This window comes from Marmota flaviventris, chromosome 3, assembly GCF_047511675.1.
Source record: "Marmota flaviventris isolate mMarFla1 chromosome 3, mMarFla1.hap1, whole genome shotgun sequence".
Taxonomy (NCBI): Eukaryota; Metazoa; Chordata; class Mammalia; order Rodentia; family Sciuridae; genus Marmota; species Marmota flaviventris.
In genome coordinates this window covers 68,667,002-68,682,359 of record NC_092500.1, presented here as the reverse complement: position 1 = coordinate 68,682,359, position 15,358 = coordinate 68,667,002, and the positions used below count along the sequence as shown (strand labels likewise).

The 15,358-nt window shown below is 52.7% G+C and overlaps 2 protein-coding genes and 1 long non-coding RNA gene across 8 annotated transcripts in view; 2 read left to right on the top strand and 1 right to left on the bottom strand.

The window, feature by feature from the left end:
- Positions 1–395: 395 nt before the first annotated feature.
- On the top strand, positions 396–8,003 carry Slc48a1 (solute carrier family 48 member 1). Its single transcript, XM_027949812.3, has 3 exons — positions 396–644; positions 5,986–6,153; positions 6,761–8,003. Exons 1-3 carry the CDS (start codon positions 509–511, stop codon positions 6,895–6,897), a joined length of 441 nt encoding a protein of 146 aa, XP_027805613.2. The 5' UTR covers positions 396–508; the 3' UTR covers positions 6,898–8,003.
- An 821-nt stretch (positions 8,004–8,824) lies between these two features.
- The window catches only part of Hdac7 (histone deacetylase 7), a 36,131-nt gene continuing 29,597 nt past the window's right edge, over positions 8,825–15,358 (bottom strand). For all 6 annotated transcript variants that reach the window (XM_027949806.2, XM_027949807.2, XM_027949808.2 and 3 more), the window contains 7 exons: positions 14,210–14,329; positions 13,902–13,999; positions 12,634–12,752; positions 11,805–11,938; positions 11,446–11,530; positions 10,198–10,336; positions 8,825–10,042 (listed from right to left, as the gene is read on the bottom strand). In XM_027949806.2, coding sequence (XP_027805607.2) covers positions 9,997–10,042; positions 10,198–10,336; positions 11,446–11,530; positions 11,805–11,938; positions 12,634–12,752; positions 13,902–13,999; positions 14,210–14,329 — 741 coding nt within the window. In that variant the 3' untranslated portion in view covers positions 8,825–9,996. The remainder of the gene's footprint in view (positions 10,043–10,197; positions 10,337–11,445; positions 11,531–11,804; positions 11,939–12,633; positions 12,753–13,901; positions 14,000–14,209; positions 14,330–15,358) is intronic.
- Positions 11,508–14,582, top strand: LOC117794875 (uncharacterized). The gene is made up of 2 exons (XR_004618746.2): positions 11,508–11,621; positions 13,759–14,582. It is a non-coding gene; the product is annotated as an uncharacterized lncRNA (long non-coding RNA).

Below are 15,358 nucleotides of genomic sequence, written 5' to 3'. Positions count from 1 at the left end.
TTTTGAGACAGGAACTCACTAAATTGCTGAAGCTGCCTCAGCCTCCCTAGTTGCTGGGATTACAGGCATGTACCACCACGACCGGCTCTGTATACATTAATTCTTAACGAGAAACTGCCGTCTTAAACTTTAAATGAGAATGCACCTCCTATTCAGAGATATTTTTAATTTAAAACGTAATCACCGAAGCTGGTTTGTTCAAAGGCATATTGGGCGCCGCCAAGGCCCAACTATCCTAACTCGGTAGCTCTGTCTGGGAATGAGCCGAGGAACCTGCCCTTCCAGCAGACACCCCCAAGCGATCAGGTGGTTTGTCAAATCCGGGGTGATGCGGTCGCCGATCGCGGCGCGGGCGGCCTCCGGCCAGGGAGGGCGCTGTGCCGGCGGCGCCGGGGGCGGGCTGGGGCGGAGCGCCGGGTGCCCGTGGCTCGGGCTCCGGCTGGGGCTCCGGACCCTGCACCTGTGACTCGGCCACGTTCGCGCTCGGTCCTCCTGGCGCCGCAGCCCCATGGCCCCGTCCCGGCTGCAGCTTGGCCTCCGTGCCGCCTACTCGGGCATCAGCTCGGTGGCCGGCTTCTCCATCTTCCTGGTCTGGACGGTGGTCTACAGAGAGCCAGGAACTGCGGCGATGGGGGGTCTCGCAGGTACCCCGGGGGCGCTTGGGGGGACGCGCGGGGGGCGCGGGCCCCGACTCGGGGCAGGGCGGGCGCTGTCAGCGGCTCTCCGCGGCTCCTCCTCGATGGCAGCCGCCGCCACAGGAGCTGGCAGGGTGTTTACCCAAAAGCTGCCGTTGGCAGCGCAGGCCCCGTGCGGCCCGGTCTCCCGGGCATCTCTGGTGCCTCCGGGACCCGATGTCCGCCAAGCCGGCGCAACCCGGGGGTGCCAATGGCCCACCCCTGCCGATGGCACGATCCTGCTCCCTACCCGTCAGCTCTCCTCCCAGTTGCCCCACGACAGCGTTCTTTGCGCGCCGGGCTTGGCTGGCCACTGCCTTCCACCGCTGAATGGGAAGACCCCTTGCCCCGCAGCACACAGACACTCATCCTGGAGGATCCTCGCTGCTCCTGCGCTCTTTATAATAAGTGGGAAAGGAAGAGGGCTGGGCGAGGACGCGCGTTCCTGGGGAAGCTCTGCTTCTTTCCAGTGTGGATCCCCAACCCAGCAGAGCCCCAGCTCAGCGGAGAGCAAGAGTACTGTTTTAGGGATCTGATGCTAACTGGACATTTTCTTTCCACCCACATTGGTGCCTCTTTGCCACCGCTTGTGGGTTCCTTGGCCAAGGTCTGCCAAACCCCTGCAGACCCCATTTTTTTGTGTCTCAGGCTATCAATGTGCTGGTAGAGGCCCTGTGCTCAACACTGCTCTGTTCTTAACTGTGCAACTTTGGGCATGTGATTTAATCTCTCTGTGTCACAGAATTGGTGTGAAAATGAAAAATATTATTTCTATTTGCTAACATTTTTTTGATGCTTTCTTTGTGCCAGGCATTGTGTTAAGCAGTCTAACTCCATAATCTCATCTAATCCTTACATTTGTCCAATGATGAAGCTTTAGTGTTATACCCATTTTACAGATAAGAAAACAGGCTTAGAGTAAATCTCTTAACTAATGTTATAACAGTTACATGAAATAATACGTGTGGGAAAAGGACTCTGGAAAAACGTACACACAGGATAATACTTTTACATATGATGAACTTATTCCATTATGAAAATCCTCTGCCAAAGTCTTTAAATGGAATAACTAAAAATAATAATTTACTCACTACCACTGAGCTTTCACTGAGCGCGATCCTTGGGTAGAGAAGGAACATTTTTTATAAGAGGGTCATATGTTGTCAGGCCTAGGCCATGGCAAGCAAGGCACTGGGGTCACCAGGAAGGGGCAGGTGGATTCCCTGGCAGGGATGTTCACATGCCTATCTGGATACCCTACCTAAGGGGTCCTGTCCCTCAGTTATCCACAAAACCCTGGCTCCTCTCTCCCTCCCCCACCTCCTCCCCATATTTCCTATTGGTCCTGCTGATCTCTCCTTTAGAAGGCTCTGCCAGCCCCCAATGACTGTGTTGCTGAGACCTCAGATAAGCAGAATGTTTGGCAGAAGGAGGGAGGACCATTCCAGGGATCCAAGCTGAGTGTGTTGAGAGTTTGGCCTGTGAAAGTGGAGGTGAGCCCTATCTAGCCATGTGACCTTGGGATGTCAATGCCTCCTGGGCCTGGGTTTCCTCATATGGGAGGAGTGGGAGGAGATGCCACTGAAATACATATCTGACTCCCTTCTAGATCTAAAATGGTACAATGCTGCTGTCCCCTCCCTGAAGCTTTCATCTCCCAGCTGTGGAAAAGACTCTATCTTACTCCACAGGGAGTCGCCCAGGGTTTCCTTCTGACCCAACCGCTGCTCTCTCCCTCACCCCAGGCTTCACTGGGCCTCCGAGGCAGGTGTGGAGCTGCGTTCAGGGAAGGGCGCCAGGGCAGCAGTAGCTGGAGTAGGGTCCGTCTCCCTGGCAGTCAGAACTTTGACAACCAAAGGTGGCCACGTAAGAGCCAAACTGCTTGATGACAGCTGCAGAGGCTGATAGAGGGGTGGAGGCCACACCTTCCCCACCCTGAGTGGGTTCTGAGAGGTCTGCAGCTAGCCAGCCTTCTTCCTCTTTTGGGGTGAAGTGTCAGCGGGTTTCTGACTGGATGTACTCCACTTCTGACTTGATGTTTTGTGGCCCAAAAAGTTGCTGAGTCACTGGAGAGCAGCCTCAGGGTTCTCTGACCTGTGCTGGGCCAGGCGGGGCTGATTGGGCATGCCAGCTTTTGGGCCTAGTGGGCAGAGGGTTTGGGGATGGGGAGACACTGATGCTGTTTTCCTGGAGAGGCTGTTGGACTCACCTGCTCCTGCTTTGCTGTATAAACCCCAGGGAAACACACTGGTGCTTGCCCGAGGTCTGCTGGACCAAGTGAAAAGAAAGGAAAAAATTTGCCACAGGGATCTAAAACAGCTGGTGTGCTTCCCACTTGACCTGAGTGAGAGGAGCCCTGGGCTCTGGGCCTCTTTTCTCCCCAGGGCAAGGAGAGAGAGCCAGAGTGCGTAAACAGGCCCTGACCCTGGTCATGTCCTACCTGTCTGAGTGTACCTATGACCTTCCTTGATGTCTCCTGGGTCCTCACCTCCAGCCCTGAAACTGGGGATACTTTCACTGAACACCCCTGTGAGCCCAGGGGCCAGGCAGGAATAAGAGTCATGTCTCCCAAGGGCTTGCACTCATGTGGGGTTGGGGACTTATCCCAAATCTTCCCTGACTTGTGCAGATGAGGCTCTCTGTGGTCCCAGAGTATCCTAGGGAAGCGTGCAGGGTGGAGGTGCCTCCTGCCTGAGAGGGGACCAGGGAGGGACACTATCTTTTGAGGACCCCTCAGGGAGACTTGATGGGGATAGTCTTTCTTCAAGAAGGGTGGTGAGGCGGGGCACAGTGGTGAATGCCTGCAATCCCAGCACCTCAGGAGGCTGAGACAGGAAGATCATGGGTTTAAAGCCAGCCTCAGCAATAACGAGGCACTAAGCAACTCAGTAAGACCCTGTCTGTAAATAAAATACAAAACACACCTGGGGATGCGGCTCAGTGGTTGAGTACCCCTGAGCTCAATCCCCAGTAACCCCCCATAAAAAAAGGAAAAAGTGAGAGCCAGGGTGGGTGGGAACGGGCCTGCCTCCAGGATCAGCATGTGCTTATCTGCGGAGGGTCTGTATGCAGGGCTGGAGCAGGGTTGAGGGGAGATGGCATGTGGATAAAGTTGTGCGTGCTTATTAACAAAGAACACCCCAAAACAGCCATCTTCCTTTTCTTCCTGCTGTCTGCCCTTTTTGGTATATAAGGGGTAGGACTTTGCAGCGACCTGCTGGTCATGGTCAGTGAACTAAGAGATGGCATCCTCACAGTTCCCTACTTCAGCATTTTCTAACCCAGAAATTGCTGAGTCACAGAGGATTTGCTCTGACCTCCTTATTTCCTCCTTAAGCTGACTTCCAGAATTTTCTAGTGGGAAAGGGTATTAGAGCTCATCTATTGCCTGCATGGCATGAGGAGAGAGGATATATGGGCCTGTTACACAGGGGTGCCCTTCTGATACTTTTTGAATGTGCTTAGTGTCAACACGCCTCATCCCTGGGGCCCTTAGAGAAACCAAAGAGCTTCCCCAAATGAGGCCTTTGGGTGTCTGTGCGAGGAGCCAGAGAGACTTCTGGGACAGATGGCTGCCAGAAATCCAATCACGTAGGATGAAGCCAAAGCCATGGATTATTATTCTATCTATTGCAAGCCTATCCAGCCTCCTGTGTAGGCAGGATGGAGAGCTGCTGATCGTGGTCCACCTTGATCTCAGGGGTGGAGAAGGCCATGTTCCAGGCCCCCAACCCTGGAGAAGGTTGAAGGTAGACAGGGGCAGCACTGAAAGTTTATTGAGTCAACAGGGTGGGAGGGGAAGCTGCAGAGTAGGTGGGTCTCCACCCTCCTACGGTGGAACCCTGGGGCCCCCCTTTTATCCAAACTGGCAGGACCACAGGGTTTACCCATTTTTAGAAGTGGGAATACCGAAGCTCTGGGGCACTAGAGCACCAGGCCCCAGTTTTATTGGCTTGCAGTCTCATAGAGTTTTATCCCTCACTAGGCTGCCCAAATCTTGACAGACAGCTGAATTGGTTACCACAGCATAGCTCCAGGATAACTAGCTTTGCCCTGCCTTTCTCCTCTAACTTAAAAAAAAATGTGAAATATTTCAGGCACATAAAAAAGGATAGCTCATTTAATAAACACCATTACACTCCCCACCCAGCCTAAGAAATGAAGTATCAGCTAGAGATAATCACTTTCCCAGTCAGATGCCTGGCTTTCCTGTGCGCATGCGGGAGACTGCTATGCATGAAATGCGTGCTGCTCCCTGTTTGAAAGGTCTCCTGCCTCAGCTGACTCTCTCGGGCCAGCCATCTGAGTGCTTGGCAGCTGGTTCTGTCTTCCATTGCTAGGACCCCATGGCCCTGCTCCGGACCCTTGCCAGTGGAATTGATATTTGTTCCACTCTTTGGGTCATGCCAGCAGGCACTGCCTGGTACAGAGGCTTGCTGTGTTCTATTGTATTGGCTGAGTAGCAGATGGCCTCCTTGAGGGAAACTGGAAGGACATCCAGGCCAGAGGGCAAGCCCAGGATAGGCTCCAGAGTGTTGGGCCTGCCCTTTGCTGCAAACTGAAAAAAAAATGGACCTAGCCAAGATCAAGAAGGTCTCTTGGGTGCTAGGTGGCCCTGGGAGCCTCCTGGCTGGACTTCCTCTAGGAATGCAGAAAGTCTGGGAAGATCCCTGCTGCCCAAGAGCTCTGCTATAGGTCCTGAGCCTTGGTGATCAAGATGCGGGAAGAGCATGGGGGGGGGGGGGGGTGAGGGACTCCTTACCCCTCTCTGTAGCCTCTGGGTAAGTAGTGGGAAATGCTCAGAAAGCAGGCTGGACTGCCACAGTTCTCAAACTTTCTGGTGTTCAGATCCCTTTATTTAAAACTCTTGAAGTAAAACTCAGAGCAAATTTTATGTGAGTTCTATCTATTGATATGTACCATATTGGAAATCAAAGCAAATGTTTTTATGCACTTTAAAGTCATATTAAAAAAACATTTTTCAGAAAGATACTCATGTTTGAAAAAAAAAGAGGAATGGCATTGATTTATATTTTCACAAATATCTTTACTGTCTGGCTTCTTAGAAAGCAGCAAGAGTTTCATGTACTTCTGCATTAAAGTTGTGATGTCACACTCCAGGGAAGACTCCACAGTCATGGGGTTGTGAGAGCACGAAGATCTGTCCTTTCAGTATTATGCAAATAGGTCTGGCCTAGTGAAACGAAGACTCCTAGGATCCTGGAGTCACTGGGCTGGAGTAGGGTGAGGAGAGGGGGCTGCATCATGGTGGGCAGGTTCGCAGGTCATTCTGACAGAGTTTGTCCCCCAGGTGTGCTGGCGCTATGGGTCCTGGTGACGCATGTGATGTACATGCAGGATTACTGGAGGACCTGGCTTAAGGGACTACGTGGCTTCTTCCTTGTGGGCATTCTCTTCTCGGCCGTCTCCATTGCTGCCTTCTGCACCTTCCTCACGTTGGCCATTACCCGGCACCAGAGTAAGGGTCCCCCAGGGAGAGCAGGGTGGGTATGGACGGAGAAAGCCTAGGAGTAGACCCTGAGGTTCCGATCTTGGTTCCACAATTTATATCCAACGGACTGGGCAAATCACTTAACCTCCCCATGCCTGGGTTTTCTTATGTTTAATGTGAGGAGAATGAAAGTCCCTGCCCCTGAGGGAGAAGGTGTGAAGTGTTGAGCATAGAGCATGGCCCATGTAAGTATCCTCCAGAATGGTTATTGACACCATTTAGTCTCGGCCCATCTCTGAGAAGGGTGCGCCCTCTAGTGGCTGTAACAGGAAGTGGACAGAGGCCCCGCCCCCTGCCCCTCTACAGGCTGATGCACAAACAACTTGCAAGTGGCCTGGGGTACATACATGATACAAAAGCAGAGTGTCAGATACAGACCTGTGACTGGCCAGTCCTGGCCTTCTCTCATCTCCATGGCTTCCTGCCTGCAAACACTGGAGAACTCTTAAGACTTCCTACCCGCTTCAGTCTTCCTATAGGACTGGAGTGGCAAGAGGTACAGGGATGTTTAGTGGGAAGGGTGACCAGCTGGGGAGTAGTCATCTAGTCACAATTGGGCTCTTCTCTTCTGCAGGCCCCACAGACCCAAGCAGCTACTACCTCTCCTGCGTCTGGAGCTTCATTTCCTTCAAGTGGGCCTTCTTGCTCAGCCTCTACGCCCACCGATACAGGGCCGACTTTGCCGACATCAGCATCCTCAGTGATTTCTGACCCAGGGAGTGAGGTCACTGTGGTCCGGCGGGGGGGGGCCCTCAGGACCTGGACTTGGCCTTTGAGGCATCAGGAGGCCCTGCCCCCACCCCCTGGGGACCCAGAACTGTGTCAAAAGGAACATAGCAGTTTGAGTGCAGTTTCCCGGGAAACTGCCTGGTCCCTTTGGGGGGAGACCTGGGTGCAGTGGAAAGGAGGTCCAGCCAGGTAGCTCATCGGCCTGGCTGGAGGGCAGCTTTAGACCTTTTCAAATGGATCTATTTTCTTAGCACTTGGTGAGCAATCTTTGTAAGTAGGACCAGGGCAACAAAGTCAAAGGGTCAAGGGTAGGACCGTGAGGCCTTGACCTATGCCTGGTGCCAGGGGCTAGGGGCAGGTGGTTTGGTCCCTGCCACTCCAGGCCCTCTCCCTGAGGCTGGGGTGGGAACCTGGTGAGGTCACATCAAGGGAGAAATCGCTAATGGAGACCTCTCACTTCCCACCTCAGCACCCTAACCTGTTATTCATCAAGGGTCAGGTAGCTGAAGTCATCAGTCATAGGCAACTTTTGGCTCTTTCCCCAAAGCCTGGGGAGTTGAGTGGAGAGTTCTGTGACCTTCTTCCCACCCTTTCTCCCAGAGCTGGACTTCTGAAAGTACACTATGGCCAGACAGCCATTCTCCCCTCCACCCCCTGTCACATGCACACATCTACACACCCCAGAGCAGGCCTGTTTAAATTAAGGGCCACGGGGATCACACTCCTACCCCCAGAAGGGTATTGGGAAGTGGGTAACACAGTGCAGGCTGAAAAGGAGCCCTAGGCCTTGTGATTCCACCTGTTCCTCATTGCACCAGACCAGCCCCAGCCATGAGAACTTCTCCCCCAACTCCAGCCCCTGCTCACTGCCCTTCAACTAGAGCTTTTATCTTTCTAAATCTCCCTCCTGAATCTCCCTACACTGGCCCAAGGGCTCACCTAACTTGGGAGGGAAGGGGCTGTTACATGTATCTTTTTTATATTAGGTTGCCATTTTGCACGTCTCCTCCTTCTCCACTGCCCCCAGCTCTTTGCCTTATCTGTGTCACTGTCACTTTAGCGGAAATACAGCGGCCATTTATATCAAACAGTCTCTGCTTGGTTCTTGGGAGGCAATCATGGGGGCTGTGGGAGTGGTAGAAGGGTTTCTCTAGCTGAGTAAATCATTTCCTAGCATGCCCAGCCAGGGAAAGGAAGCCCAAGGTAGAGCCTCAGCAGCCCCTTCAGGGACCCGTGTCCTCTCCCAAGCCAGGACAGGTGGGAAAGGGTTGAGCACTTCTTCCCTCCACCCCTGCCAGGCTGCTCAGGGCTAGGGGCCAGGCTGGGAAGAATGGTGGACTCAAAGCCAGGAAGGCAGGCACTGGCGCCTCCCTTTGCTTACACTGGATGGGCTTGTCCTGGCCTGTTGCCTCGCCCATTCTTTCTTCTCATCTCATATATGCTAAAGAAGTCAGGGCACATTAGAGCAGGAAGGAACCAGAAACAATGCTACTTCTGGAGACTTGTACTGATAAACAGAGGTCTCAGGAGGTGATGTGACAGCTGAGCTCCCAGATGGGACTCAAGCCTGGGTGTGTCTGCTTCAGGACCCTTTGGGGGTGCACTGGCTAGCTATGTCTGAACACACTCCCTCTTCCTCCTACCTAGTTCCTGGATCCATGTTTCCACCCAGGGCTGCTTCCTCTTTCTCACCCTGTGGTGGAGAAAGCAGGGGCAGCTACAGTGTGTTCAGAGGGCTTCTTCCTGCAGGGCAGTAGCCATGTAAGGGCAAAGGGCTGGAGAGGAGGCTGAGCCCAACCTAACTGTGCCCCTTCTTGGCCTGAATCAGATGCACATTGTGCTTTAGAGCCATGTACCACGTGCTTACCCACTGACAGCCACTAGTCATCTCCAGGAACCCTCTCACAGGTACTTTAAAGCAAATAGAACATTTATTGTTCAGATTTTTTTTCCTTTTTTTTTTTTTTCTTTTTTACAAAAACATGCAGACATACACAAGGTATGGTGGGTCCCGGGGAAGACATGCATGCACACGCATGCGTGCATGCGCGCGCGCAAACACACACACACACACACACTCACACATACACACACACACACTCACACATACACAAATACTTCCTTCTTGGCCCCAGGCAGGGATCCCAAAAGCCTTGAAGATTTTGCCAGGGCAGTCTGTGTCTAGTCTCCTGCCCTCTTCCCCCTCAGCCAAGCCAGTTCTACATGGGGCAGAAGTCAGAGCTGGGGCAGGAGAGACCCCAGAAATAGGCTCATGAAGGAGGGCAGTGACTGAGGGATCCCTGGGGGTTGTGTTGTGCTTCTGAGGGGAGATGAAAGTTTGGCACCATTGGATCAGGAAGCACAGGGCTCTGACAGCACCTGTCTACTCCACCAGGGCACTGAGATGGTTGGTATAGGGTGGCCTCTGGCAGGGACAGTGACCAAATGGGAGGTCTGCAGGTGACTTCTCTCAGAGAGTTTTCAGAGGAGCTTTCAGTGCCCAGTGGTGCAGGAAAGCTTCCAGAGGCACTGGAGGAAGTAGGTGAGAGACAGAACTCCCTTTGCACTCAAAGATAGGGGCCTCCTTGCCACCCACCTCCAGCCCACAGAACCTAGGAAGGGCCACCCTAGCTGAGGTCAAGTTCACATTTCTGCATGGAGCCTGGGACTGTGTGCAAAGTCTGGGGTCTGGAGAGCCAAGAATAGTGGTTAAGGGCAGGCCCACTTATGCCAGTCCTCCTCTGTGTAGTCCTGAGGCATGGAGGCCACAGCTGAGGGCCCAGACACAGGAGGGTTAGACTCCATTCATAAGAGCCCTGCTAGGGCCTGGTGCACAGCCTGTCTGCTTTTAGGGTCTTCTCTGGTCCCCATGCAGTAATCGTCAAGGCAGTTCTCAAGCCTTGATCTTCTCAAGCCTCAGGCCTTCTCAAGCACCCATGCTGTAACTGTCAAGGCAGGCTGTTCTCTGGCCCCAACAATCTGTGCACAGGATCTAAGAAGACCCAGGAATAGGGCTGGTGGCAGAAGTTAGGAGAGCCATGTCCGAAGGGTAGAATGGGTGAGCGGATGTGTTCCAAAGTCTTAGAGATTCATAGGTTCTTCCTCTTCCACCAGCTGTTCTGAGGGCCTGAGGGAGGGACAAGGGCTTCAGGCACAGCCTTAGCAGAGCTTCCCTCACAACCCTGGTAGTTGGGTAGCTGCATGGGGTTTTGGGGTTTTCAAGTTGGGAGGATCTGAGGGGGTGAAGAGACCATGGGACCAGGAGCAGGGGTCTGGCATTACCTCTCCTCCGTGAGGAGGCCCACAGAGAGGGACGCCAGCGCAGTCACAGCTTCTACTTCTTCTGCATCGGCCCCTGGCACTCTGGGCACCCAGGAGTCTGGACAGGAGGCCAGGCGCTGCATGCAGCCCCAATATTTACCTGAGACAAGAAGCCAGGTCAGAAAGGTTGGGGAAAACAGTCCCCCCACCCTGCATCCCAGATCAGACATGATGCTAGTGGCTTGGGCCGAAAGCCCAATAGTGAATGAATCCTCAGCTTGGTATTGGCTCTCTTCTTGGCCCCTTCCCCCAACCCACCCCTCCCTCCATAGCTCTGAAGGGTGAGAAGAGCAGGTTCAACATGGCTATGAGGTGTCCTTGCAGTTGCCCAAATCTTTCCCATCCCCACTGACTAAAAGGCTACCTCCCACCATTCCCCATATGTATGGAGATCTTGGAAAGCACGAGAAGGGCCCACTTGCCACTAGATGGGGTCTCTGTCAATTATCTCATATGTCCCTGAGCTCTGGCCTCCTGGAGCACAAGGTCTCATACAACCACCACCTGTGCTCAGCCCCACCCCCAGGACAGGGGAGTGTGGACTTGGGAACACGGCAGCCCTATCTGGACATGGGAATGCTCATCCTGCCCACAGCTGTGAGCAACACTGGACATGGAACAGTCTAGCACAAAAACTTAGGAAAAGTTTTGGCACTTAGGAAAGCTCCGCAAAGGCTCAGCCATGTCTATACTATTTTGTACACCTCTTTGGCCAAGTCCTTGATGTGGGGACTCTATTTTATTCATTTTTTTTATCCTTAGCATAGATCATGAAGTGCTCAACATATGTTATGTTGAAGTTGAAACTTTAAAGTGCTTTCCAAATATGGGGGTTATTCTAAAACCCCAGCTCTAAGCATGTAGAACTCCCAAGAACCCTATGGCCAGAACTGAAGGGGAGGGATAGGAACCAGCCTTTCAGCAAATAAGGCCTGAGTGTTGCTGTCAGCCTGGCCCTGGTGCAGGGCTGTGGCGAGAGATGTGAGGCCAGTCCCCTCCTTGAGGAGGTCACTATCTGGTGGTCCCTGCTGGGTCCATCTGGAGAGCTAATGGGAGGCTGCCCACCAATACTGCTGAGTGTTTTGCAGGAATCCCTAAGATTCTGGTGTCTAGAGTCATTGGAATCCTTGGGATCCTTTCCCCTGGGGGTAGTAGATCGCTGAGTTTCTCCCAGGTTTGAGATCAGCAGGTGTCCTGTCACACACTCACTGTGCACCCGGATCACGGCTTCCAGAGAGCGGATTGCATTAAGGTTGGGTTTCTGTTTCCAGCCTTCTTCTGAAAGGGGATCCACCTACAGAAAACAGTCCACCAGTCACCAGTCTCTCAAGGACTTACAGGCCCAGCTCTCTCCAGAAGGGCCCTCGCCTTCTGGACAAAAACAGGTATGTGCTCCTGGCTCTGCCCAAGTCAGGAGATGCTGACCCCAGATCTGACTTGGAAAGAGGTGTCCACTGTGCCTACCTCATTCCCCTGCCTTATCTGTCTGCCTACTCTTGAGAGCAGGCCTGTGAGAGCTGGCTCACCTGTCCTATAGCAGCAAGGGGCAGGGGCAAGGGGCAGCTCACCTTGTTGCCTAGAAGAGCAGCCACACAGGCCTCAGAGGCGTCACAGATGGCTGTGAGGTCATGGCCACCCTCCAAGGCCAGCACCACTGCACCTCCTGCCAGGTTCATCAGTTGCTGCGTCATGTACCCAAAACCTAGATGGTTGGTTAGTGGGGAGAAATAGGAGGGAACAGGGATGAAGGAGAGGTGGACCCACTCTCCATGTCTGATGTTTCTCTGCTTGCTTCCTCCATAAATAAGGACTCAAAGGCAAAGTGCTTTCACATGGAATCCCATACAAAGCCTATCACGGTGCCTCATCCAAGGCTCAGAGCAATTAAGAGACTTGCACAAGACCCTATGGCAGTAAGTCACAGGGCTAGGGCTCGAACCTGGGGCATCAACTCCAGCCTGAGCCTTTTTCATTGAGCCACACCACCTCTTCTCTGTCCCCAGGGCCCATGACCCATCAGGCTGCATGGGTACCCTCTGTTCTCAGGACACTGCTCCTCCCCATCCTCCCTCTAGAGGAACTGCCAGCCCTGCTTGGAAACCAGAGTTGGGGCGGGGAGTTCTTTGGCTGAATTTCCATCTGTTAGATGTAAGTCTCCAGAGTCAAGGCCTCCATAGTAAACTGACCTGGTCCTGAGAAGGGATCTGGGCTATGCTAGGCTGGGAGATCCCAGTGAATTCCAGGGCCAGCTGCCATACTCCAGTCTTCACACTCAGCCCTGGGCTGGCCACTGCCACCTTCCCCTTTAGATGTGGGAAGTGCATCCCCCCCACCCCCTCCATCCCATACAGCCTGGCTCTCATTCCCTACACACCCTGCTGGCTGGGGCCCCCTTACATTTGGCAGAAACATGATAGCCACCCAGTGGAGCTGGGTGACCCTCAGCAGCATCAAACCCAGCAGACACCAGGACCAGGTCTGGAGAGAACTCACGGGCGATGGGCATCACGACTATCCTGTGAGGTTGCAAGGAGAAGAGGGGCCTGGCACACAGCACAGAGAAGCCAGGGCCAAGGCCGAGGCCCTGCCTATGCCAGCCCTCTCCTGCCAACTGTGCTGGGGGCATCCTGCTTTCAGGATTCCAAGACACTCAATCTCCTAGCAGGATTTAACGGATCCCTCTGATTTCTTTGATCTTGGCTGGCCACCATGTCCCTGTTATACACAGCCTGAGAACTCAGTCACACAGGGAAGTTAGCTAGCAAGAGGCAGAAAGGGAGGATGGGCACCAGATGGGAAAAAAGCATAGTGTGTGTGTGTGTGTGTGAGAGAGAGAGAGAGAGAGAGAACCTTTAGAGGGCAATGGGCAGGGTCATAGGGAAGGGACAATCTCACAGCCAATTGAGCAGGACTCTGGTCACTAAGCCTTGGGCACTGAAAATAATCAACACCCCACTACTTGCCACTGGAGAGCTGACCTGGGCAACTAGACCCTCAGGTACTAGGCCACCAAATTCCCAGTATCCTTTCTCCTGGAAGACTCCCAACAGCTACACGCCCCCTAGCCCTGATGCAACTCTGGGGTCCATTTTGGTCCATTCTTTAAAAAGCCCTGGGCACAGATGCCAGGAAGTCCACCCAGGGCTCCTATGGAATTAGCTCTCATGGAGAATATCTCTAAAATGTCTGGAGATCTACTTCCCAGATCCCTTTCCCTGAAGGAAGTACAGGGGCCCAGAGTGAAAGAGGTAAGGGCTCCTGACAGAGCCTGAAGCTCTTCTATCTAGTTTTTTGAAGTAGCTCCTTCAATATGGCCATCATCTCTTTTCTCTTTTTCCATAGTTTTTCTCCTCTCTTGCTCAATGCCCACCTCCTCCAGGCAGCCTTCTTTGAATATGATGTCTCTGCTCCCTACACTCTGACCATCTCCTGACACTCAGCTCAACACTGGCTCTTGGTAGTGTGTGACTTTTTTAAGTACTCTTAGACTTTCTCATTGTGTGCATCTCATCTTCCCATTAGGGCTAACCTACAGCGTCTAGTAACGGAGTAAGAACAGGCAGACATGCCAGCTGATCACCTCCAACCTGGTGCTGGAGAAGAAGGGGCAGGGCAGGGTGGCCTTGCTGAGCTGGGCCTCCTCTGGGTTCCTAGAGTATTTTTACCTGAAGGCAGCCAGGTACTCAGGATCCCCTATGGGGGGTTCCAGGCCTCCAGCCCAGGCCACGTTGACATTGAAGCCCTCACCACTGCCAGCCCCCACCTGGGAAACAGGACAAGAGAGACATGAGGAGAGCAGAGGCCCAGAAGAGGAATCTCAGGATGCTGGTGCTGCAGGAAGAGCTCATCAAGACTCTTCACTTCCAGATGGGGAAACTGAGGAATGGAGAGGTTAAGCAATCTGCCCAGGATCACATAGCTCCCATGGCAGGGACAGGGCAAGGGCAGGAGGAGAGTCCTGATGTGTGTTTACCTCTTCTACAGCCCCACTGCCTGGGAAGAAGTTGCCGTCATCGTGGCGATGCAGGGAGATGTAGAGTACACTGGGATCCTGATAGAAGGTTTTCTGGGTGCCATTGCCATGGTGAACATCCTGTGCAGGGTGGTGGAGATTAGGGAAGGTCCAAAAGCAGAGAAATGGAGGCCAGGATGTGTTGGAAGGATTTCAAGGTTGGTGACCATTCTGAAGGTCAGAAACCTAGACCGGAGGTTAGGAAACTAGGGTTCCTAGAGCTACATGGTTGAGTAGCCCCAATTACTCTATGGAACCTTATCTCTCCATGTGGAAAGACATTCTCTATGTATACATATATATGAGTAATATATAAATCATTTCTCTCTACCTATCTGCCTTTCTATCAATCCATCTAGATATCTAGATATCAAGATAGCTAGCTAGGGTAGGCCAGACCACAGGAGAGAGGAGTGTGTGGGGGTGAACCAGTATCAGGTAAGGAAAAAGTACAGAATCATGCTCATAGTCCTTCTACTGCATCTTGTCCAAGTGTGTGATCAGAAACCAAGCTCAGTGACAGAGGGTCAGGTACATGAGCCCAGTCCCATCCCTCCTAAGAACTGGGTCCTGCACTTGACTCACGGGACCATGCATGGGGTCAAGTGTGCAAAGTTCCTCCACTGTTCTCAACTTCTACTTTCATGGCTGTCGGTGCAGAAGAAATGTAGCTTAGTTGTTAAATGCATGTACTCTAGAGCTAATAGGCCTGGGTTCAAATCCTAGCCTCACATATCATGAGGCGAGTGAGTGTGCAAGTTACTTCACCTCTCTGTGTTCACTTTCCTCATCTGTGAAATGGGTTATGGTCAGGATCAGATGTAAAACCAGTGTTTGGATGGGATTAGTGATATAATGATGTTCTCTGATGTTATTGTTATTGTCACTACACATAGGGAAAATGCAGAAATCACTAGATCTGCCAAAAGAAGCCAACAGAGACCAAAAGACAACACTCAAATGGAGCTCCTACCCACTGTGGGAGTTTGTATGAAAGTCCCAACACCGTCTTCTCTGGGCCTCCCAACAGCTCTGTGATGTGGTGCTATCTATCTTCACCCAAACTTTGCACAAGAGAAAACTGAGGCTCAAGGAGGCTTAATGCAGGAC